Consider the following 24,847-nt stretch of genomic DNA (forward strand, 5'->3'; position numbering starts at 1 on the left):
TGTGCAATACTTGGCTGTGTCGTCACACAGTTCCATGGGTTAGTGCAGGCAGTAGATGAGAGTATAACCTACTATTGTGCAGTGTTCTCCCTATTATAATTCTATGTACAGTAATCTTCCAGTTTTACCATGGGTTGAAGAACTGAATGTGGCAATTTTCAGAATGAATCGAACCACCGTTTTCTTTCTTTCGCTCATGAAGGCTCTCCAAACCAGTTTTTTTTTTTATGATTCATAAATACTTTCCTAAGTTAAATAATATAAAATATCAGAGCATTTTTAAATCTACCAATTGCATATATTTAGATGGCTTTCCTTCATTGATCCCTAATATTCTAAACCTGTTCGATATATTCTGTTGTGTCCGTCAACAAAATTCAAACTTAAAGCACGCCGCATTTAAAGGATGGCTTAACATAAATGTACTGACAACCATATTGAATAAAAACTATACAAGAAACTCTGTTGGCCAGCAAGTGGGAGGGTTTTCAGCAGTTGAATAAAATGTATTGAGTGTGCGCAAGGGAACCACGCTTGCAAAGCCCGTTACGCACCTTCATAAGGTAAGTCTGAATACCAAGTGCATAGGAAAGGCGTGCTTAACGAATACGTCATTTCCTAAATCGGAATCGGGCCCATAGAGCCGAGCCTATATCTGTTATGTACAATACAGAGTGTACAGGTCATTTGACTGTACTTTTGCAATTTGGTCCGTTGTGGCTGCATTATGGCTTGTTTCGATTTGGTTTTTAGTTCAGTATCTCTATCTTATTTTGATATTTTCAGATACTTAGCTTTATTTCCTCCCCATGTTTCCCTTACATTCAACGTCTGTGTGATGAATCTGTTTAAATGAGTGGTACAGTGAATCGTACACCAGCCAGGGGCGTGCTTGGTCCTCTTTGAGGCCCCTAAAGTGTTGATTTCAGGCTGCATCATAGGATTCCCGTGGTGGTTCACTGTAGGCTTGAGTGTCCTAATGCCATTTGTTGTTTTTCTTTTCAATAGACCCCATATGCCTATTAGTCATTTCTGAGAAATTCACTTAAGCTTCTAATGGAAATGGGGTCTAAAATGGAGGTTGGTGCATGGTGAAAACTGTGCTTGTGAATGTAATTCATATTCCCCAAAATGTGAAAATCTTGGCTTGCTTTTGGTTATTTTAATATTAGAGGCAGCATATAAAACTGCCACAGCTTCTACTTAGTCATTACCCAAGACCTAAGTATTGATCAACTAACTTTCATGTTATCTACAATTCTGCAAAATGTCATATAATATCAAATCTGATTCTTATCTTAAGTGGTTGAAGTCAATCAGTTGCAAAGTTTAAGTCAATGTCAGATGTTAGTGGATGTGAGATATAATTTTAAGTCTAGACTTTCCTTTACGAAGGCCTTGGATTAAGCTTTTTTAACTAATTATCCTTCCTATTCCTCCATCTCAATCATTAGAGCAAAAGTAGTCTCTCAAAGTTACAGCGCGTTGATGTTAATTGAGTATAGTGTACTGTGGACCCAAGCAGTCTGAATGATTTAGGTAGGCTTTTAACCCAGCACAGTGAGGAGGGATGACACTACGCTTGGAGAGTGAGCTCTTATTACTATTTATAATACACAATGTTCCTCCCAGGTACATTTTTTGACAATGTCTCCGTCTCAAATGGCACCCTGTTCCCTATATAGTACATTACCTCTGACAGGGATTTGGCTGAAAGTAGTACACTGTATAGGTGATAGGGTGCCATTTGGGACTCAGACAATGTCTTCCTGTCTCTAACTCACAAAGGGCATCCATCCACCCCTCCATCTCAGTTCTAAAGGATGAATGCTATTTCAAAGCTGTGGCGCATGGTGAGGTTATGTTGCTGCATTTGAGAGACATGGCTAGCCTATACGTTCAATTTGTGACATTTCTGGTCAATTCTGTAAAGACATGATACTGATTTGCATTTACTGTATGTAGGCTATAGACCTAGCACTTTTTATTGAGTCTCAAAGTGATTTACATTGTATGCCAGTAGCTCACATATTTCCTTTATCATATGCTATGCATTCCATTTTTGAAGGGGGCAAAGGAAGTTATAAGTATGTATTTAGCAATGAGACTCCAATCTGCTGCCCTTTCCAGATAGATGTTAATAATCAGTAGTTTTGTTTAATCCATTTTACTATCACCACAATATATCATATTGTATATTTCTGAATAATTGTCTTTGAAAGACGTTGTTTGATTGTAGTGAGGCTAGGGCTGGTCCGCTTATTTGCATGTGGTACAGTATTTAATTGCCGAAGTGTGCATATGTTTCTTTGAGCCCAATACATCATTTGCAGTATTAATATCATTTAAATACTACTGAAGGAGTTTGAGATAATTACAGTTGGAAAGAGAGAAAGATGGGTTTTGGAAATAAAATGTGTTGAATACATAATTTATCACTCTGCCAGACAGGATAAAAATTCCTCACACAGTGATATCCTTTGACATTTTTCCCAGGGCTAAAATGTGTGTACACACACACACTTCCTAGAGGGCAACATGGTAAAATTCAGCGGGGAAATGCAGGACACAACCCATCTACAAAAGTGGGAAGGGATGAAGGCAGGAAGAGAACATGAGAGAATGATGCATATATTACACGGACAAGATCAGAGACTAGTGGGTGTTAGGCCAAAGTTACTTCTTGAATACTTATCATCAAAATTGGCAAAGTGCTTCCTATTTGTTGAACCCATTTTATATGTCTGTTGTGTATGGAACTTTTTCCAGAAATCTAATGTTGAATGTCCTGAATGTTAGGCTCAAGTTAAATCTACCCATTTACAAACCTTGAATACTCAAAGGGCCAATGCAGCCGTTTGCTTTTCAATATGAAATAATTTATTGGTGGCAATCTAGTACCTTACTGTGATTGTTATTAATTAAAATAGCAAAAAAATAAACAAAAATAGCTTTTTAGCAAATATACATTTCTCAAGCAAGAATTTTGCTAGAACTGTTATTGGCAGAGAGGTTTAGAACTCTTTTTCTTAGTTGTCTATTAACTAATTTACTGCCTGGTGATAGGCAGGCCAAAACTCCATCCCACCAAAACAGACGGCCTTTCAAAAAGCTCTTACACTTAAAGGGCATTATTGTAATTGTCACAATTTCTCAATATTATTCCAACCTCATATTGTGGAAATATACATCACGTTTTTGACTTCACTGGGCCTTTAATGTCAACATTGCCAAAGTGGTTATTATATGTTTTACACATTTTGTATGTCTGTCAATGTAAGATATGGGATATTTTCTGAAATGTTATTTTAAAACGTGGTATTTAATTAATGTTAGGCCAAAGTTGAATCCAACCAACAGACAAATTGAACTAAGTACCATTTTTCATTTGCACACATTTTGTACTGTCTGTCAATGTATAATATGGAACTTTTATAATATATGATAAGAAGATAAATCACACTGCATAATTGTGTGTTGGCCAAGAGCCAATCCATAAGTCAGAAAGGATTTGAATTCAGATTGTGAAGTGAAAGGTGAAAAGCTGTGTTATAAAAGCCTTGAACCTCTGAAGCAATTGACTTGTGTATACAAACGACACAAAAGAATTCACCATTAAGCAGAGAAACATTCGCCCTAACAGATCATGTCTGGTTATTGACCATCTCTCTGTCCTCTCTCCCCCAGTCTTGACAAAGACCCAACGTACAGACCGATGATGGTGACTAAATAAACGAGGGGAGCGACAGAAGACACGGAAAAAGGGAAGGAGGAAGACATGCTCTAATCTCCGCATTTCCACGGCAACCGTTGTTCACACACACACACACACACACACACACACACACACACACACACACACACACACACACACACACACACACACACACACACACACACACACACACACACACACACACACACGGAGTTGTCAGAGGAAACCTCGTCGCGCTGTATCCTCCAGTGGAAGAAGACGGGAGGATGAGTCATACGACAGGAGACGAATGAGAGAGCGCCTCGCCCCTCTCCATTCGTCATTTCTCTATTTATTTTTGGAGTTCTCCTTACACACTCAAACTTGACACACGCACACTTGTTCAATCCCGGTGCTCATCCCCCACTCCATAAGCCCTCTTCACGTCTACTCCTCTCTGCACGGCTTCCTCTGTTCATCCTTCCCTCCACCCGGTGCTATGAGAGGAGTAGTTGGGTCCCAGACCACACCACCATGCCAGTTCTGAAGAGTAGAGAGGAGATCTGGGCTGGCAATGTACAAGGTAGGACCCCCCAAGGCCTTTTACACTTGACCTTTTCTCTCTGTTTCACAGATGCAGTCCATCAGTCTTAGGCCCGAAATTCAATCAAACCTGCAATGTTTATTACATGAACATTGTAGTCATTTGGCAGATGCTCTTATTCATTCATCTTATGCTAGCTAAGTGGGACAACCAGTACATTTCCGCCCTATAAAGTAGCTATCAGCAAAGTCAGAGCTGGCAAGGGAGAGGAGAAAAAGCCAAGTGCGAGTGTTAATTCACAAAATGCATTTAAAAACATATATAATTATGAAGTGTATTCGATAATAAACTATTGTCCGTGAACATACACACTCGTTATTGTGAAAACTGGACACATCCACCCATGAGCGGAATGTACCTGGTAGTAGCGGTGGTTTTGAAGAGAAAGAGGGGCTGCCTAAATATCACAATGCAGGTTCGATTGAAAAGCCTTCCGTTTCTTTATGTGTGATACAATATCCACATGAGGCTGAATGTGTAACTGTCTGCCTTTGAAAGGGCTTATTTACATGTCTTTTGTGAACAGTAATGAACTAATATGACCAGCTAAACCAAAGTCCCTCTTTTGGCCATCGGCAACCAATGCTATTCCTTTTGGACTTCATTTAGTACGTACAAACAGTCATTGCTCATGTTATTTAAATCTAGAACCATTCGTTTTCAGTACCAGCGAGATCGAGAGAAAAGCATGAGGTAGAGAATGAAACTAGAAACGGATAAAGGGTGAGAATGGAGGATGAAGGAAGAAAGAGTTAGGAGAGTGTAGCGGAAGAAAGAGTTAGGAGAGTGTAGAGGAAGAAAGAGTTAGGAGAGTGTAGAGGAAGAAAGAGTTAGGAGAGTGTAGAGTGTAGAGGAAGAAAGAGTTAGGAGAGTGTAGAGGAAGAAAGAGTTAGGAGAGTGTAGAGGAAGAAAGAGTTAGGAGAGTGTAGAGTGTAGAGGAAGAAAGAGTTAGTAGAGTGTAGAGGAAGAAAGAGTTAGGAGAGTGTAGAGGAAGAAAGAGTTAGGAGAGTGTAGAGGAAGAAAGAGTTAGGAGAGCGTAGAGGAAGAAAGAGTTAGGAGAGTGTAAAGGAAGAAAGGACTAATTTTCTTCCTCTCTCTCTCCCTGGGGTGGGTGTAGAGGGAACTAAAAGTGGATGGAAAACTGGAAGTGAAAGAGAGACAGGTTTATCTAATAGTGGATGTGGAGACTGGGAGTGAGACAGAGAGACAGGTTTATCTAATAGTGGATGTGGAGACTGGAAGTGAGACAGAGAGACAGGTTTATCTAATAGTGGATGTGGAGACTGGAAGTGAGACAGAGAGACAGGTTTATCTAATAGTGGATGTAGAGATTGGAAGTGAGACAGAGAGACAGGTTTGTCTAATAGTGGATGAAGAGACTGAAAGTGAGACAGAGAGACAGGTTTATCTAATAGTGACAAAGAGACAGAGAGAGAGAGGCCCAATTTTGATAAACTCTGATATCTACTGGGTGAAATACCACAGTGTACCATCACAGCAGCAAGATGTGTGACCTGTTGCCACAGGAAAAGGGCAACCAGTGAAGAACAAACACCATTGTAAATACAACCCATACTTATGTTTATTTATTTTCCCTTATGTACTTTAACCATTTGTACATCGTTACAACACTGTATATAGACATAATATGACATTTGAAATGTCTTTTGGAACTTTTGGAACTGTTTACTGTTAATTTTTGTTGTTGATTTCACTTTAGTTTATTATCTAGTTCACATGCTTTGGCAATGTTAACATACAGTATGTTTCCCATGCCAATGAAGCCCTTGACTTGAGAGGGGCAGGGAGAGACAGACAGACTGAATGAAACCCAGAGCGAGTGAAAGGGTCATTTATCTGACTGAGGATGGAGATCTCAGACAGAGGTTACGTATCAAATGACATCCTGTTCCTTATAATGGGCACTACTTTTGACCAGAGCCCTATGGGGCAAAAATATTGCACTAAATAGGGAATAGGGTGCCATTTGGGACACAGACAGATAGATTGGGAACGGGAGCGTGCGGCCCAGAAGGAGCTTGTTTGTGGAGCTGGTTTGGTTTGTGGTGGATTACGTGTTCTCTTGTTCTCTTGCCGGGCTTAGTGGTGTGGCAGCCCCTTCTGTGAGCAGTAGCTTGTGACCAGAGTGTATGTGTGTGTGTGTGTTGAGAGAGTGGCAGCAGTGCATCATGGCCACAGACAGACGACCTGGCAGGCAACTCTATTGGCTTCTGGCTTCATTTGACTGGCTTTACAATTATTGATGGAGTCATTAAAAGGATTAAGGGGACTCGAAGTGCAGTCTGACAGGTTTTTGTGTACTCGAATGTATCGGACAGTGTGTGTGTCTGTTTGTTTGTGAGAGAGAGAGATGTACAAGTATTCCTTGTGGTCAAAGTTAAAGACATTTAAATAGTTATTTTCTTACTCTAGACTTTTTTTCTGGTCCTCTTCTCATTCCTCGTTGAACCTGTAATGCATCACCATCTCCCAAGTATAGACTTTTCACGTACGACAATCATCGACCCATCGTCGATGACGAAAATGTATGCCCTCACTATCTGTCGCTCTAATAAGTGACGATCATCTGACTCCCACCCACTCACCGTTTGCTTCTCTGTGATGAAAATATGCATTCCAAATGTCTCTCTTTTTCTACCTCTCTCTCTTTTTTCCCCCACCACCACTGCCAGTCATGTGTGACTGTCTTTGAAGGTAGGATGGAAGGTCTAAGAATAGCATAGATGGGCCACATCACTGTGATACTGCTGCAGCCCACTGTGATACTGCTGCAGCCCACATACCGTAGCTTCTTAGAGGGCCATTCTTTCTCACGCTCTCACTCATATCAGCATTCCTTCAACACGTATCCCTCTTAACAGGCAACTGAATATACTTCTAGTGTAGGTGTTTTGATACAATTTATAGGATAGGGACTTTGAATAGAAAAAAATGCATCTTCACTGAAATATCCTGGCTTCTTAATATAATAATATATGCCGTTTAGCAGACACGTTTATCCAAAGCGACTTAGTCATGCTTGCATACGTTTTACGTACAGGTGGCCCTGGGAATCCAACCCACTGTCCATGCTCTACCAACTGAGCTACAGAGGACCACTTCTTTTGACTTGAGTCAATGCAGCACAGTGAGAGTCTAATCGGTTGGTTACTGATCCCCTCTCTTTGGCGGTTTGTTCTGTAAATGACATGATCGGAATGTCTTGGTCGTCGTAGATTCTTAGAGTGCCATATCAGCTCAACTCATCAGCATACCTTGAATTGCCCCTTCGATACCTATTCCCCTTAATAGGCTACCTGATATCCTCTTCCTCCGTGTCCCAAATGGCATTCTATTCCCTATGTAGTGCACTAGTTTTGACCAAAAGGAAGTGCACTAAACAGGGAATATGGTGTCATTTGAGACACAACCCTAGTCTAGGTGCTTGGATAAAATTGATTGGCTAGGGTGTATACTGCTTTTGAATAGAGAAATGTCTCCATTGAAATATCTTGGCTTCTCTTGACTTGAGTCAATGCAGCACACTGAGAGTCTCGTTGGTTATATGATCAGAATGTGTAAATGCTGTCCGAACATTTCTTGTTGTTGAAGTTGTCACTGTTCCCTGTCATGCCAACGGAACCTCTTTTGAAGACGCTTTTTGACAGGCAGACAGAGTTACGGCGAGAGAGAGAGAGAGAAGGGAGAGAGAGAGGTGAAGACGGACAACATTACAGTAACATATGTAATGTTGTCAGTAGACTACAGTAACATATGTAATGTTGTCAGTAAGCTACAGTAACCTATGTAACGTTGTCAGTAGACTACAGTAACCTATGTAACGTTGTCAGTAGACTACAGTAACCTATGTAACGTTGTCAGTAGACTACAGTAACCTATGTAATGTTGTCAGTAGGCTACAGTAACCTATGCAACGTTGTCAGTAGGCTACAGTAACATATGTAATGTTGTCAGTGGGCTACAGTAACATATGTAATGTTGTCAGTAGGCTACAGTAACCTATGTAATGTTGTCAGTAGACTACAGTAACCTATGCAACGTTGTCAGTAGGCTACAGTAACATATGTAACGTTGAATTAGACAGAATTATACACACATACTTTGTCAGTGGGCTACAGTAACATATGTAACGTTGTCAGTAGGCTACAGTAACATATGTAACATTGTCAGTGGGCTACAGTAACCTATGTAATGTTGTCAGTAGGCTACAGTAACACGTTGTTAGGTCTTTCTGTAGCTCAGTTGGTAGAACATGGCGCTTGTAACGCCAGGGTAGTGGGTTATGATTCCCGGGACCACCCATACGTAGAATGTATGCACACATGACTGTAAGTCGCTTTGGATAAAAGCGTCTGCTAAATGGCATATATTATTATATATTATTGTCAGTAGGCTACAGTAACCTATGTAATGTCGTCAGTAGGCTACAGTAACCTATGTAATGTTGTCAGTAGGCTACAGTAACCTATGTAATGTTGTCAGTAGGCTACAGTAACCTATGTAATGTTGTCAGTAGGCTACAGTAACCTATGTAATGTCGTCAGTAGACTACAGTAACCTATGTAACGTTGTCAGTAGACTACAGTAACCTATGTAATGTTGTCAGTAGGCTACAGTAACATATGTAACATTGTCAGTGGGCTACAGTAACATATGTAACGTTGTCAGTAGGCTACAGTAACCTATGTAATGTTGTCAGTAGGCTACAGTAACCTATGTAACGTTGTCAGTAGGCTACAGTAACATATGTAACGTTGTCAGTAGGCTACAGTAACATATGTAATGTTGTCAGTAGGCTACAGTAACCTATGTAACGTTGTCAGTGGGCTACAGTAACATATGTAACGTTGTCAGTGGGCTACAGTAACCTATGTAATGTTGTCAGTAGACTACAGTAACCTATGTAACGTTGTCAGTTGGCTACAGTAACCTATGTAATGTTGTCAGTAGGCTACAGTAATGTTGTCAGTAGGCTACAGTAACCTATGTAACGTTGTCAGTAGGCTACAGTAATGTTGTCAGTAGGCTACAGTAACCTATGTAATGTTGTCAGTAGGCTACAGTAACCTATGTAACGTTGTCAGTAGGCTACAGTAACCTATGTAATGTTGTCAGTAGACTACAGTAACCTATGTAATGTCATCAGCAGGCTACAGTAACCTATGTAACGTCGTCAGTTGGCTACAGTAACCTATGTACCGTTGTCAGTAGGCTACAGTAACCTATGTAACGTTGTCAGTAGGCTACAGTAACCTATGTAATGTTGTCAGTAGACTACAGTAACCTATGTAACGTTGTCAGTAGGCTACAGTAACCTATGTAACGTTGTCAGTAGGCTACAGTAACATATGTAACGTTGTCAGTAGGCTACAGTAACCTATGTAACGTCGTCAGTTGGCTACAGTAACCTATGTAATGTTGTCAGTAGGCTACAGTAACCTATGTAATATTGTCAGTAGGCTACAGTAACCTATGTAATGTTGTCAGTAGGCTACAGTAACCTATGTAATGTTGTCAGTAGGCTACAGTAACCTATGTAATATTGTCAGTAGGCTACAGTAATGTTGTCAGTAGGCTACAGTAATGTTATCAGTAGGCTACAGTAATGTTGTCAGTAGGCTACAGTGATGTTGTCAGTAGGCTACAGTAACCTATGTAATGTTGTCAGTAGACTACAGTAACATATGTAATGTTGTCAGTAGGCTACAGTAACGTTTTCAGTAGACTACAGTAACCTATGTAACGTTGTCAGTAGACTACAGTAACATATGTAATGTTGTCAGTAGACTACAGTAACATATGTAATGTTGTCAGTAGACTACAGTAACATATGTAATGTTGTCAGTAGGCTACAGTAACCTATGTAATGTTGTCAGTAGACTACAGTAATGTTGTCAGTAGACTACAGTAATGTTGTCAGTAGACTACAGTAACATATGTAATGTTGTCAGTAGGCTACAGTAACGTTTTCAGTAGGCTACAGTAACCTATGTAACGTTTTCAGTAGGCTACAGTAACCTATGTAATGTTGTCAGTAGGCTACAGTAACCTATGTAATGTCGTCAGTAGGCTACAGTAACCTATGTAATGTTGTCAGTAGGCTACAGTAACCTATGTAACGTTGTCAGTAGGCTACAGTAACATATGTAATGTTGTCAGTAGGCTACAGTAACCTATGTAATGTTGTCAGTAGGCTACAGTAACCTATGTAATGTTGTCAGTAGGCTACAGTAACCTATGTAACGTTGTCAGTAGGCTACAGTAACATATGTAACGTTGTCAGTAGGCTACAGTAACATATGTAATGTTGTCAGTAGGCTGCAGTAACCTATGTAATGTTGTCAGTAGGCTGCAGTAATGTTGTCAGTAGGCTACAGTAACCTATGTAATGTTGTCAGTAGGCTGCAGTAACCTATGTAATGTTGTCAGTAGGCTACAGTAACCTATGTAATGTTGTCAGTAGGCTGCAGTAACCTATGTAATGTTGTCAGTAGGCTGCAGTAATGTTGTCAGTAGACTACAGTAACCTATGTAACGTCGTCAGAAGGCTACAGTAACCTATGCTTCAGATGGGAGGGGCAGGTAGCCTACATACACACCCACTGTAAAACAAAATCAGCTCGCAGGCAGACACTGGAATAGGTTTCTGAGTGAGAGTGAGGGCTTTGCATAGGCGCTTTGTTGTGATTTGTTGGGGACGGGTAAAAAATACCTGGAACATGAAAGAACGTTATTAACCAGTCCCCAACACTATAGATCACTTTCTTTTTTGGTATGGGTTCTGCTCTTCAAATGATTTGGTTATTTTATGGTTTTCGGTTCTGTTCCCTGAACCAGTTCTAACCCTTGTTTTTAAAATACTTTTCTGGTCTTCATGGATAAAAAAGAAATGTGTCTCCAGAAATATAATATTGTAATTAGTGTATCAGAGCTGGCTTGTGTGATAAGTCCCTTTGGTTGAAACCTGAACATTTGGATCGATTCCCCATGCTAATGCCAAGGATTTGGCTCAGTGGGCTAAAATACTATTGTAGCTCACAGTGCAGGAGACTCCTGAGTCTGAGTGTCCCTAACTACTGTGTGAAGTGAACCTGCCTCCTGAGTCTGGGTGTCCCTAACTACTGTGTGAAGTGAACCTGCCTCCTGAGTCTGAGTGTCCCCCTGACTGTATCACTGAGCTTGCTTTCATTTGGCCCTCTGCTGGGAACAGCTTGCTAATTAATTACCCATGACCACTGAGGTGGGGAGGTGTTGGGTGGGGTTGGAGGGTAACGAGGGTGGTCGTGGGGGGAAGCAGGTCATAACTAGTGTCCTCAGGGGGTAGGCTAAAATTAATCATCCCCCATCTCTCCGCCTTGCCAGAAAGACATCTTGCCAGACAAAAGTAGTACAGTCTGTCTCTGGGTTTGAATGAGGAAAAGTTATCTGTATCAAGTGTTGTTTTTTGCATGGCTGTTAACATCTGTCAAACAGAGAATACATAGACAGAGGTATATAGGTGCAGTATAGAAATGAGTGATGACACAGGGGTGCCAGACTGTATAGAACATATAACCACATGGCTATCCAGTGGTGGTCCAGTCATAGAGGCTTTATAGTTCTAATCCAGTGGTGGTCCAGTCATAGAGGCTTTATAGTTCTAATCCAGTGGAGGTTCAGTCATAGAGGCTTTATAGTTCTAATCCAGTGGTGGTCCAATCATAGAGGCTTTATAGTTCTAATCCAGTGGAGTTCAGTCATAGAGGCTTTATAGTTCTAATCCAGTGGAGGTTCAGTCATAGAGGCTTTATAGTTCTAATCCAGTGGTGGTCCAGTCATAGAGGCTTTATAGTTCTAATCCAGTGGTGGTCCAGTCATAGAGGCTTTATAGTTCTAATCCAGTGGTGGTCCAGTCATAGAGGCTTTATAGTTCTAATCCAAAGGTGGTCCAGTCATATAGGCTTTATAGTTCTAATCCAGTGGTGGTCCAGTCATAGAGGCTTTATAGTTCTAATCCAGTGGTCCAGTCGTAGAGGCTTTATAGTTCTATCCATCCAGTGGTGGTCCAGTCATAGAGGCTTTATAGTTCTAATCCAGTGGTGGTCCAGTCATAGAGGCTTTATAGTTCTAATCCAGTGGTGGTCCAGTCATAGAGGCTTTATAGTTCTAATCCAGTGGTGGTCCAGTCATAGAGGCTTTTATAGTTCTAATCCAGTGGTGGAGTTCAGTCATAGAGGCTTTATATTTCTAATCCAGTGGAGTTCAGTCATAGAGGCTTTATAGTTCTAATCCAGTGGAGGTCCAGTCATATAGGCTTTATAGTTCTAATCCAGTGGTGGTCCAGTCATAGAGGCTTTATAGTTCTAATCCAGTGGTGGTCCAGTCATAGAGGCTTTATAGTTCTAATCCAGTGGAGTTCAGTCATAGAGGCTTTATAGTTCTAATCCAGTGGAGGTTCAGTCATATAGGCTTTATAGTTCTAATCCAGTGGAGTTCAGTCATATAGGCTTTATAGTTCTAATCCAGTGGTGGTCCAGTCATAGAGGCTTTATAGTTCTAATCCAGTGGTGGTCCAGTCATAGAGGCTTTATAGTTCTAATCCAGTGGAGGTTCAGTCATATAGGCTTTATAGTTCTAATCCAGTGGAGGTTCAGTCATAGAGGCTTTATAGTTCTAATCCAGTGGAGGTTCAGTCATAGAGGCTTTATAGTTCTAATCCAGTGGAGGTTCAGTCATATAGGCTTTATAGTTCTAATCCAGTGGAGGTTCAGTCATAGAGGCTTTATAGTTCTAATCCAGTGGAGGTCCAGTCATATAGGCTTTATAGTTCTAATCCAGTGGAGGTCCGGTCACAGAGGCTTTATAGTTCTAATCCAGTGGAGGTTCAGTCATATAGGCTTTATAGTTCTAATCCAGTGGTGGTCCAGTCATAGAGGCTTTATAGTTCTAATCCAGTGGTGGTCCAGTCATAGAGGCTTTATAGTTCTAATCCAGTGGTGGTCCAGTCATAGAGGCTTTATAGTTCTAATCCAGTGGTGGTCCAGTCATAGAGGCTTTATAGTTCTAATCCAGTGGTGGTCCAGTCATAGAGGCTTTATAGTTCTAATCCAGTGGTGGTCCAGTCATAGAGGCTTTATATTTCTAATCCAGTGGGTTCAGTCATAGAGGCTTTATAGTTCTAATCCAGTGGAGTTCAGTCATAGAGGCTTTATAGTTCTAATCCAGTGGAGGTCCAGTCATAGAGGCTTTATAGTTCTAATCCAGTGGTGGTCCAGTCACAGAGGCTTTATAGTTCTAATCCAGTGGTGGTCCAATCATAGAGGCTTTATAGTTCTAATCCAGTGGAGTTCAGTCATAGAGGCTTTATAGTTCTAATCCACTGGAGGTTCAGTCATAGAGGCTTTATAGTTCTAATCCAGTGGTGGTCCAGTCATAGAGGCTTTATAGTTCTAATCCAGTGGTGGTCCAGTCATAGAGGCTTTATAGTTCTAATCCAGTGGTGGTCCAGTCATAGAGGCTTTATAGTTCTAATCCAGTGGTGGTCCAGTCATAGAGGCTTTATAGTTCTAATCCAGTGGTGGTCCAGTCATAGAGGCTTTATAGTTCTAATCCAGTGGTCCAATAGAGGCTTTATAGTTCTAATCCAGTGGTGGTCCAGTCGTAGAGGCTTTATAGTTCTAATCCAGTGGAGGTCCGGTCATAGAGGCTTTATAGTTCTAATCCAGTGGTGGTCCAGTCATAGAGGCTTTATAGTTCTAATCCAGTGGTGGTCCAGTCATAGAGGCTTTATAGTTCTAATCCAGTGGAGTCCAGTCATAGAGGCTTTATAGTTCTAATCCAGTGGAGTTCAGTCATAGAGGCTTTATAGTTCTAATCCAGTGGTGGTCCAGTCATAGAGGCTTTATAGTTCTAATCCAGTGGTGGTCCAGTCATAGAGGCTTTATAGTTCTAATCCAGTGGTGGTCCAGTCATAGAGGCTTTATATTTCTAATCCAGTGGAGTTCAGTCATAGAGGCTTTATAGTTCTAATCCAGTGGAGGTTCAGTCATAGAGGCTTTATATTTCTAATCCAGTGGAGTTCAGTCATAGAGGCTTTATAGTTCTAATCCAGTGGAGTTCAGTCATAGAGGCTTTATAGTTCTAATCCAGTGGAGGTTCAGTCATAGAGGCTTTATAGTTCTAATCCAGTGGAGGTTCAGTCATATAGGTTTTATAGTTCTAATCCAGTGGAGGTTTAGTCATAGAGGCTTTATAGTTCTAATCCAGTGGAGGTTCAGACATAGAGGCTTTATAGTTCTAATCCAGTGGAGGTTCAGTCATATAGGCTTTATAGTTCTAATCCAGTGGAGGTTCAGTCATAGAGGCTTTATAGTTCTAATCCAGTGGAGGTCCAGTCATATAGGCTTTATAGTTCTAATCCAGTGGTGGTCCAGTCACAGAGGCTTTATAGTTCTAATCCAGTGGTGGTCCAGTCATATAGGCTTTATAGTTCTAATCCAGTGGTGGTCCAGTCATAGAGGCTTTATGGTTATAATCCAGTGGTGGTCCAGTCATAGAGGCTTTATAGTTCTAATCCAGTGGTGGTCCAGTCATAGAGGCTTTATAGTTCTAATCCAGTGGTGGTCCAGTCATAGAGGCTTTATAGTTCTAATCCAGTGGTGGTCCAGTCATAGAGGCTTTATAGTTCTAATCCAGTGGTGGTCCAGTCATAGAGGCTTTATAGTTCTAATCCAGTGGAGTTCAGTCATAGAGGCTTTATAGTTCTAATCCAGTTCAGTCATAGAGGCTTTATAGTTCTAATCCAGTGGAGGTTCAGTCATAGAGGCTTTATAGTTCTAATCCAGTGGTGGTCCGGTCACAGAGGCTTTATAGTTCTAATCCAGTGGAGGTTCAGTCATAGAGGCTTTATAGTTCTAATCCAGTGGTGGTCCAGTCATAGAGGCTTTATAGTTCTAATCCAGTGGAGGTCCGGTCATATAGGCTTTATAGTTCTAATCCAGTGGTGGTCCAGTCATAGAGGCTTTATAGTTCTAATCCAGTGGTGGTCCAGTCATAGAGGCTTTATAGTTCTAATCCAGTGGTGGTCCAGTCATAGAGGCTTTATAGTTCTAATCCAGTGGTGGTCCAGTCATATAGGCTTTATAGTTCTAATCCAGTGGTGGTCCAGTCATAGAGGCTTTATAGTTCTAATCCAGTGGTGGTCCAGTCATAGAGGCTTTATAGTTCTAATCCAGTGGTGGTCCAGTCATAGAGGCTTTATAGTTCTAATCCAGTGGTGGTCCAGTCATAGAGGCTTTATAGTTCTAATCCAGTGGTGGTCCAGTCATAGAGGCTTTATAGTTCTAATCCAGTGGTGGTCCAGTCATAGAGGCTTTATAGTTCTAATCCAGTGGTGGTCCAGTCATAGAGGCTTTATAGTTCTAATCCAGTGGTGGTCCAGTCATAGAGGCTTTATAGTTCTAATCCAGTGGTGGTCCAGTCATAGAGGCTTTATAGTTCTAATCCAGTGGTGGTCCAGTCATAGAGGCTTTATAGTTCTAATCCAGTGGTGGTCCAGTCATATAGGCTTTATAGTTCTAATCCAGTGGTGGTCCAGTCATAGAGGCTTTATAGTTCTAATCCAGTGGTGGTCCAGTCATAGAGGCTTTATAGTTCTAATCCAGTGGTGGTCCAGTCATAGAGGCTTTATAGTTCTAATCCAGTGGTGGTCCAGTCATAGAGGCTTTATAGTTCTAATCCAGTGGTGGTCCAGTCATAGAGGCTTTATAGTTCTAATCCAGTGGTGGTCCAGTCACAGAGGCTTTATAGTTCTAATCCAGTGGTGGTCCAGTCATAGAGGCCATCTATCTCTAATCCAGTGGTGGTCCAGTCATAGAGGCTTTATAGTTCTAATCCAGTGGTGGTCCAGTCATAGAGGCCATCTATAGTTCTAATCCAGTGGTGGTCCAGTCATAGAGGCTTTATAGTTCTAATCCAGTGGTGGTCCAGTCATAGAGGCTTTATAGTTCTAATCCAGTGGTGGTCCAGTCATAGAGGCTTTATAGTTCTAATCCAGTGGAGGTCCGGTCATAGAGGCTTTATAGTTCTAATCCAGTGGTGGTCCAGTCATAGAGGCTTTATAGTTCTAATCCAGTGGTGGTCCAGTCATAGAGGCCATCTATCTCTAATCCAGTGGTGGTCCAGTCATAGAGGCTTTATAGTTCTAATCCAGTGGAGGTCCAGTCATAGAGGCTTTATAGTTCTAATCCAGTGGAGGTCCGGTCATAGAGGCTTTATAGTTCTAATCCAGTGGAGGTCCAGTCATAGAGGCTTTATAGTTCTAATCCAGTGGAGGTCCAGTCATATAGGCTTTATAGTTCTAATCCAGTGGTGGTCCAGTCATAGAGGCTTTATAGTTCTAATCCAGTGGAGGTTCAGTCATAGAGGCTTTATAGTTCTAATCCAGTGGAGGTCCAGTCATATAGGCTTTATAGTTCTAATCCAGTGGAGGTCCAGTCATAGAGGCTTTATAGTTCTAATCCAGTGGAGGTCCAGTCATAGAGGCTTTATAGTTCTAATCCAGTGGTGGTCCAGTCATATAGGCTTTATAGTTCTAATCCAGTGGAGGTCAGTCATAGAGGCTTTATAGTTCTAATCCAGTGGAGGTCCAGTCATATAGGCTTTATAGTTCTAATCCAGTGGTGGTCCAGTCATAGAGGCTTTATAGTTCTAATCCAGTGGAGTTCAGTCATAGAGGCTTTATAGTTCTAATCCAGTGGAGGTTCAGTCATATAGGCTTTATAGTTCTAATCCAGTGGAGTTCAGTCATAGAGGCTTTATAGTTCTAATCCAGTGGAGGTCCAGTCATATAGGCTTTATAGTTCTAATCCAGTGGAGGTCCAGTCATAGAGGCTTTATAGTTCTAATCCAGTGGTGGTCCAGTCATAGAGGCTTTATAGTTCTAATCCAGTGGTGGTCCAGTCATAGAGGCTTTATGGTTATAATCCAGTGGTGGTCCTGTCATAGAGGCTTTATAGTTCTAATCCAGTGGTGGTCCAGTCGTAGAGGCTTTATAGTTCTAATCCAGTGGTGGTCCAGTCATAGAGGCTTTATTGTTCTAATCCAGTGGTGGTCCAGTCATAGAGGCTTTATAGTTCTAATCCAGTGGTGGTCCAGTCATAGAGGCTTTATATTTCTAATCCAGTGGAGTTCAGTCATAGAGGCTTTATAGTTCTAATCCAGTGGTGGTCCAGTCATAGAGGCTTTATAGTTCTAATCCAGTGGAGGTCCAGTCATATAGGCTTTATAGTTCTAATCCAGTGGAGGTCCAGTCATAGAGGCTTTATAGTTCTAATCCAGTGGTGGTCCAGTCATAGAGGCTTTATAGTTCTAATCCAGTGGTGGTCCAGTCATAGAGGCTTTATAGTTCTAATCCAGTGGAGGTCCAGTCATATAGGCTTTATAGTTCTAATCCAGTGGTGGTCCAGTCATAGAGGCTTTATAGTTCTAATCCAGTGGTGGTCCAGTCATAGAGGCTTTATAGTTCTAATCCAGTGGTGGTCCAGTCATAGAGGCTTTATAGTTCTAATCCAATGGTGGTCCAGTCATATAGGCTTTATAGTTCTAATCCAGTGGTGGTCCAGTCATAGAGGCTTTATAGTTCTAATCCAGTGGTGGTCCAGTCATAGAGGCTTTATAGTTCTAATCCAGTGGTGGTCCAGTCATAGAGGCTTTATAGTTCTAATCCAGTGGTGGTCCAGTCATAGAGGCTTTATAGTTCTAATCCAGTGGTGGTCCAGTCATAGAGGCTTTATAGTTCTAATCCAGTGGTGGTCCAGTCATAGAGGCTTTATAGTTCTAATCCAGTGGTGGTCCAGTCATAGAGGCTTTCTATTTCTAATCCAGTGGTGGTCCAGTCATAGAGGCTTTATAGTTCTAATCCAGTGGTGGTCCAGTCATAGAGGCTTTATAGTTCTAATCCAGTGGTGGTCCAGTCGTAGAGGCTTTATAGTTCTAATCCAGTGGTGGTCCAGTCATATAGGCTTTATAGTTCTAATCCAGTGGTCCAGTCGTAGAGGCTTTATAGTTCTAATCCAGTGGTGGTCCAGTCATAGAGGCTTTATAGTTCTAATCCAGTGGTGGTCCAGTCATAGAGGCTTTATAGTTCTAATCCAGTGGTGGTCCAGTCATAGAGGCTTTATAGTTCTAATCCAGTGGTGGTCCAGTCATAGAGGCTTTATAGTTCTAATCCAGTGGTGGTCCAGTCATAGAGGCTTTATAGTTCTAATCCAGTGGTGGTCCAGTCATAGAGGCCATCTAGTTCTAATCCAGTGGTGGTCCAGTCATAGAGGCTTTATAGTTCTAATCCAGTGGTGGTCCAGTCATAGAGGCCATCTATCTCTAATCCAGTGGTGGTCCAGTCATAGAGGCTTTATAGTTCTAATCCAGTGGTGGTCCAGTCATAGAGGCCATCTATCTCTAATCCAGTGGTGGTCCAGTCATAGAGGCTTTATAGTTCTAATCCAGTGGAGGTCCAGTCATAGAGGCTTTATAGTTCTAATCCAGTGGAGGTCCAGTCATAGAGGCTTTATAGTTCTAATCCAGTGGTGGTCCAGTCATAGAGGCCATCTATCTCTAATCCAGTGGTGGTCCAGTCATAGAGGCTTTATAGTTCTAATCCAGTGGAGGTCCAGTCATAGAGGCTTTATAGTTCTAATCCAGTGGAGGTCCAGTCATAGAGGCTTTATAGTTCTAATCCAGTGGAGGTCCAGTCATAGAGGCTTTATAGTTCTAATCCAGTGGAGGTCCAGTCATAGAGGCTTTATAGTTCTAATCCAGTGGAGGTCCAGTCATAGAGGCTTTATAGTTCTAATCCAGTGGAGGTTCGGTCATAGAGGCTTTATAGTTCTAATCCAGTGGAGGTCCGGTCATAGAGGCTTTATAGTTCTAATCCAGTGGAGGTCCAGTCATAGAGGCTTTATAGTTCTAATCCAGTGGTGGTCCAGTCATAGAGGCTTTATAGTTCTAATCCAGTGGTGGTCCAGTCATATAGGCTTTATAGTTCTAATCCAGTGGAGGTCCAGTCATAGAGGCTTTATAGTTCTAATCCAGTGGAGGTTCAATCATAGATGCCATTTATCTCTAATCCAGTGGTGGTACAGTCACTGTGAAGCGGGCCACAGACTCCAGCCCACATAGAGACCCCTCTACTCTGCTGTGTACTGCTGCCGTAAGGAGCAGCCAGATGAGCGTGGTCAATCAAATCCTGGAGATATGGAAGAAATGGGCTAATGCAGACCCCAGGGGATAGAGGAACCCTATCCTACTATCAGTAGTTTTTTTTAGGGCTGGGTGTGTGTGAGTGTGTTTCAGGCTGGGAATGTGTGTGTGTATGCAGGCATGCATGTCTGTGGCATTTAAGCACACTTAACATTGAAAAGCCCCTCGACCGAGCTCAAGCACACTTAATCAAACACCTAAGACCCTCTTCTGTAAAATAGTGACTTTCCTTCCCTTTTTAGGCCATAGAGAAGCAACAGATTTATGACTACTACTCACCACTGATAGCTCAAGTGCCTCATACTGATGATTACATCATCTTGGCCCCACTTCTGGGGATGAATAGGGTGATGAGACTGTCTCCTCCAGACATGGTCACTTCCTCTATCCCTTTATCTCCTCTCTTCTCTCTTATTCCCACTGTTCATGTTCTGCTTCTCTGTATCTGCCTTCCTATTTCAACCAACTGTCTCCCTTCTTCACTGCCTCATGCCCAGATGCTCCTAACGCTCTTTCCATCTCTCTCTCTCTCCCCTTCGCTCTCTCTCGCTCTCTTTCCCTCTCTCTCTCTCTTTCCCTCTCTCTCTCTCTTTCCCTCTCTCTCTCTCTTTCCCTCTCTCTCTCTCTTTCCCTCTCTCTCTCTCTTTCCCTCTCTCTCTCTCTTTCCCTCTCTCTCTGCCTCTCTCCACTCTCTCCCTCTCTCTCTGCCTCTCTCCACCTCTCTCTCTCTCTGCCTCTCTCTCTCCACCTCTCTCTCTCTCTTTCCCTCTCTCTCTGCCTCTCTCCGCCTCTCTCTCTCGCTCTCTTTCCCTCTCTCTCTCTCTTTCCCTCTTTCCCCCTCTCTCTCTCTCTTTCTCTCTCTCTCTTTCCCTCTCTCTCTGCCTCTCTCCGCCTCTCTCTCTCACTCTCTTTCCATCTCTCGCTCTCTTTCCATCTCTCTCTCTCCCCTTTGCTATCTCTCTCTCTCTCTCTCTCTCTCTCTCTCTCTCTCTCTCTCTCTCTCTCTCTCTCTCTCTTCACTCTCTCTCTCTCTCTCTCTCTCTCTCTCTCTCTCTCTCTCTCTCTCTCTCTCTCTCTCTCTCTCTCTCTCTCTCTCTCTCTCTCTCTCTCTCTCTCTCTCTCTCTCTCTCTCTCTCTCTCTCTCTCTTTCTCTCTCTTTCGCTTTCTCTCTCTCTACCTCTGCTTTCACTCACTCACTATCTCTCTCTCTATTTTGCTATTTCTCTCACTCTCTCTCTCTCTCTGCCCCTCCTTCCCTCCATCTCTCTCTCTTTCCATTTCTCAATGTTAATTAAAATCATAGAGTATCCAGAGGATTCGGCTGCATGGCTGTGATTTAAATAGGGACATCACCATCTACTCAACATTACTGTCAGGCTAAAGCAAATTCCATTTATTCTCATAATGTGTGTGCTGCTCCTTCTCGAAGGACATGAATTTCTACCATTTGCAGTCATAAATTGTAGACATATGGATAAGAAGACGCTCGCTAACCAATCCTTGACTGTCCAACAATATGGAAATACAATCCGAATCAGCATGAAATACAATACATTGCAAGACATCAGTGACATCAGTGAATTAACTGACATTTCCCCTGGAGGGATAGAATTAATTAATTACTGGATAATATTGAAAAGAATAATAACCTATGTCATGAAGCTCCTGCATGAGGCTAATTAAAACAGCTTGAAGTCTGATTATCGGATGACAACAGCACAATAGCGACATTTCAGAGATAAAGAGATGCATCTCTGAACCTTGAGATCAAGATGCCACTGAGAACAATGACTGAAGTGGATGTCATTGCCCATCTGCATGTTGGTGAAGAGCCATTGATGTCCAACCATTTACATAAAAAGCTACCGATGAATAATGCGTGTGCTTCTGAATTATTTGCATGTAAAAAATGCACCGTGTAGGAGTAACGCTCTCAGTAATATCTGTTATGTTCCTTGGCTACTACCTGTAAATCATGACGGGAAATGTATCAGCTTTCAATATGTCATCCTCAATGTCTTTCAAATGTTGCGTGATTCTGGGGATGTTTGTGTGGAAATGTCGGTTTTGACTACTTATGCAATGTCTTTCAGGAAGGTTTCTGTCTATACCGTTACACGGATGTGTTTCTGATTGCAGCTAATGTGTTGTATGACTCCAGTATGTGTTCTGGTTACTGTGGAAACGGATGTGTTTCTGATTGCATAAAGAGACTGTTGCATTCACCACGGAGCAGCTAGCCCTCCTTCCTTCCTGAAGCTGTTTAGAGCTCCAGACTGCAACATACAAACTCCTAATCCCCCCAGTATTCAGGACAAGCAGCGTGTATTTAACATACCTTACACAACACTGTCTCTGTCTAACCACCATTCACACACATGCGCGCACACGCACGCACGCACGCACGCACGCACGCACACACACACACACACACACACACACACACACACACACACACACACACACACACACACACACACACACACACACACACACACACACACACACACACACACACACACACACTCATTACACTGTGAACAAGAGACCGGTGGGGCCTGAGCTCAGAGAGAGCACAAATACCCAATAGGGGTTGAATGTCTTGACTGATCACAAAGAACGTCTATTGGCACATGGGAGAGACGGGGGGGGCGGGGTCCTGGTAATTCTTCTGGTCGTTTGGGCTGTTTGAGGCGGGGTGAGTTCCTCGATCAATGCTCTTTGTAAATGTTAAGTGTGATGACAGTAACAGGCGAGTCCGAGCAAACGCCGCGGCCACTGGTCTTATTGACACGGGCCAGTTCATCCCAAGGCCCCGCACTGTGACTACACGCCCAATGAAACATGTGTCTCCCTCTCTCTCTATCTTTGTGTGTGTGTGTGTGTGTGTGTTGGCGCTCATGAGTGTGTGCCATCTCATTGGGCAGAGAGTCAGGGAGCTGATTTACAGAGGGGCTCAGTGTAGACGTGTGTGTGGTGGAGACTGATGCTCTATAGCTAAGCATCACTGGACCTGTCCATGCTGTGTACTAAATACATGCTACCGAATACCTGAGTACCTTTGTGTTCATACGTGTACAATATAACACACACAGATACACGCAGACACAGAAACACACGTACACACACAGACATACACACAGAACTAAGGTCACAACCTCGGACTAGGGACCCTAGCAACCTCGGACTAGGGACCCTAGCAACGGGTCCAGGATGGACGGGAGATCCCGGCAGCACCGGACCGGCGGGTCTGGCAGCTCCTGACTGACCGGCGACTCTGGCAGCTCAGGACAGACGGGCGACTCTGGCAGCTCAGGACAGACAGGCGACTCTGGCAGCTCAGGACAGACGGGAGACTCTGGCAGCTCAGGACAGACGGGAGACTCTGGCAGCTCAGGGCAGACGGGCGACTCTGGCAGCTCAGGACAGACGGGCGACTCTGGCAGCTCAGGACAGACGGGTGAGACTCTGGCAGCTCAGGACAGACGGGCGACTGGCAGCTGGCAGCTCAGGACAGACGGGCGACTCTGGCAGCTCAGGACAGACAGGCGGGAGACTCTGGCAGCTCAGGACAGGACTGGGAGACTCTGGCAGCTCAGGACAGACGGGCAGACTCTGGCAGCTGAGGACTGACGGGAGACTCTGGCAGCTCAGGACAGACGGGGAGACTCTGGCAGCTCAGGACAGACGGGAGACTGGCAGCTCAGGACAGACGGGAGCTCTGAGCAGGCGGGAGACTCTGGCAGCTCAGGACAGCACCTGTAGAGAGGAGACGGAGAGACAGCCTGGTGCGGGGGCTGCCACCGGAGGGCTGGTGCATGGAAGAGGCACCGGATAGACCGGACTGTGGAGGCGCACTGGAGGTCTCGGGCACCGAGCCTGCACAACCCTACCTGGCTGGATACTCCACGTAGCCAGGCCAGTGCGGCGAGGTGGAATAGACCGCACTGGGCTGTGCTGGCGAACCGGGGACACCGGGGAGGCGCACTGGAGACCAGATGCGCTGAGCTGGCTTCATGGCACCTGGCTCGATGCCCACTTTCGCCCAGCCGATACGAGGCGCTGCTATGTAACGCATCGGTCTATGCCTGCGCACCAGGGACACAGTGCGCCTCACGGCATAACACGGTGCCTGCCCGGTCCACCTCTCTCCACGGTAAGCACGGGAGTTGGCTTAGGTCTCCTACCTGACTAAGCCACACTCCCCGTGTGCCGCCCCCAATACATTTTTGCCTCTCATCTTTTTTTTTGCGCTGCCGTGCCAACTCCTCAAAATGCCGCCGCTCTGCTTTGGCTGCCTCCAGCTCTTCCCTGGGGCGGCGATATTCCCCAGCCTGTGCCCAGGGTCCCTTGCCGTCTAAGATCTCCTCCCATGTCCAGGAGTCCGGAGATCGCTGCTGCCCGATACCACGCTGCTTGGTCCTTTGGTGGTGGGTGATTCTGTAACGGTCTTCTTCCTCCTCTTACGAGGAGTAGTAGGAAGGATCGGAGGACCAATGCTCAGCGTGGTAAGTGTTCATGATACTTTTAATAGAACACAGAAAAATACAAAATAACAACGTGAAATAACAAAAAACGAAACAGTTCCGTGTGGAACACACAGACACAGAAAATAATCACCCACAAATCAAGGGTGAAAACAGGCTGCCTAAGTATGGTTCTCAATCAGGGACAACGATTGACAGCTGCCTCTGATTGAGAACCATACTAGGCCAAACACAGAAATACCAACTCATAGAAAAACAAACATAGACAACCCAACCAACTCACGCCCTGACCATACTAAAACAAAGACATAACAAAAGGACTAAGGTCAGAACGTGACACTGTTACTGTAATTGCAGTGTAAAGTAATATGTAATGGACATACGACAGCATATTTAAATGCTCAGTCTAGATTTGTCTGCGAGGAAAGCAAATGATCCATTGCATTGGATGGCTCTTGACATTCTCCGTTTCTTGTAATTAATTTGGAGTTATTAATGATGGTTGAGCTTTTGTGTAGGGCTGATTACCCTAAATGTCAGGGTAGTTCTCTCTTCTCTCTCTCTTAGTCAAACTGGTTGCTCTGTGTGTGTGTGTGTGCGTGTGCGTGTGCGTGTGCGTGTGTGTGTGTGTGTGTGTGTGTGTGTGTGTGTGTGTGTGTGTGTGTGTGTGTGTGTGTGTGTGTGTGTGTGTGTGTGTGTGTGTGTGTGTGTGTTGTTGTTTTCCCCTTCAGCCTTTTTATAGAGCTTAGTTTTAAGGTCAGGTATGAGCATTGGTTCATCTCTCTCTGCCAGAGTGTCAAGTCA

At 43.3% G+C, this 24,847-nt stretch overlaps 1 protein-coding gene across 1 annotated transcript in view; it reads left to right on the top strand.

The window, feature by feature from the left end:
• The window catches only part of LOC118364691 (glutamate receptor ionotropic, NMDA 2B-like), a 126,193-nt gene that overhangs the window by 16,640 nt on the left and 84,706 nt on the right, over positions 1–24,847 (top strand). Inside the window, exon 2 of the mRNA XM_052490154.1 lies at positions 3,688–4,277. Coding sequence (XP_052346114.1) covers positions 4,229–4,277 — 49 coding nt within the window. The 5' untranslated portion in view covers positions 3,688–4,228. The remainder of the gene's footprint in view (positions 1–3,687; positions 4,278–24,847) is intronic.

Source organism: Oncorhynchus keta, chromosome 32 (genome assembly GCF_023373465.1).
Source record: "Oncorhynchus keta strain PuntledgeMale-10-30-2019 chromosome 32, Oket_V2, whole genome shotgun sequence".
Taxonomy (NCBI): Eukaryota; Metazoa; Chordata; class Actinopteri; order Salmoniformes; family Salmonidae; genus Oncorhynchus; species Oncorhynchus keta.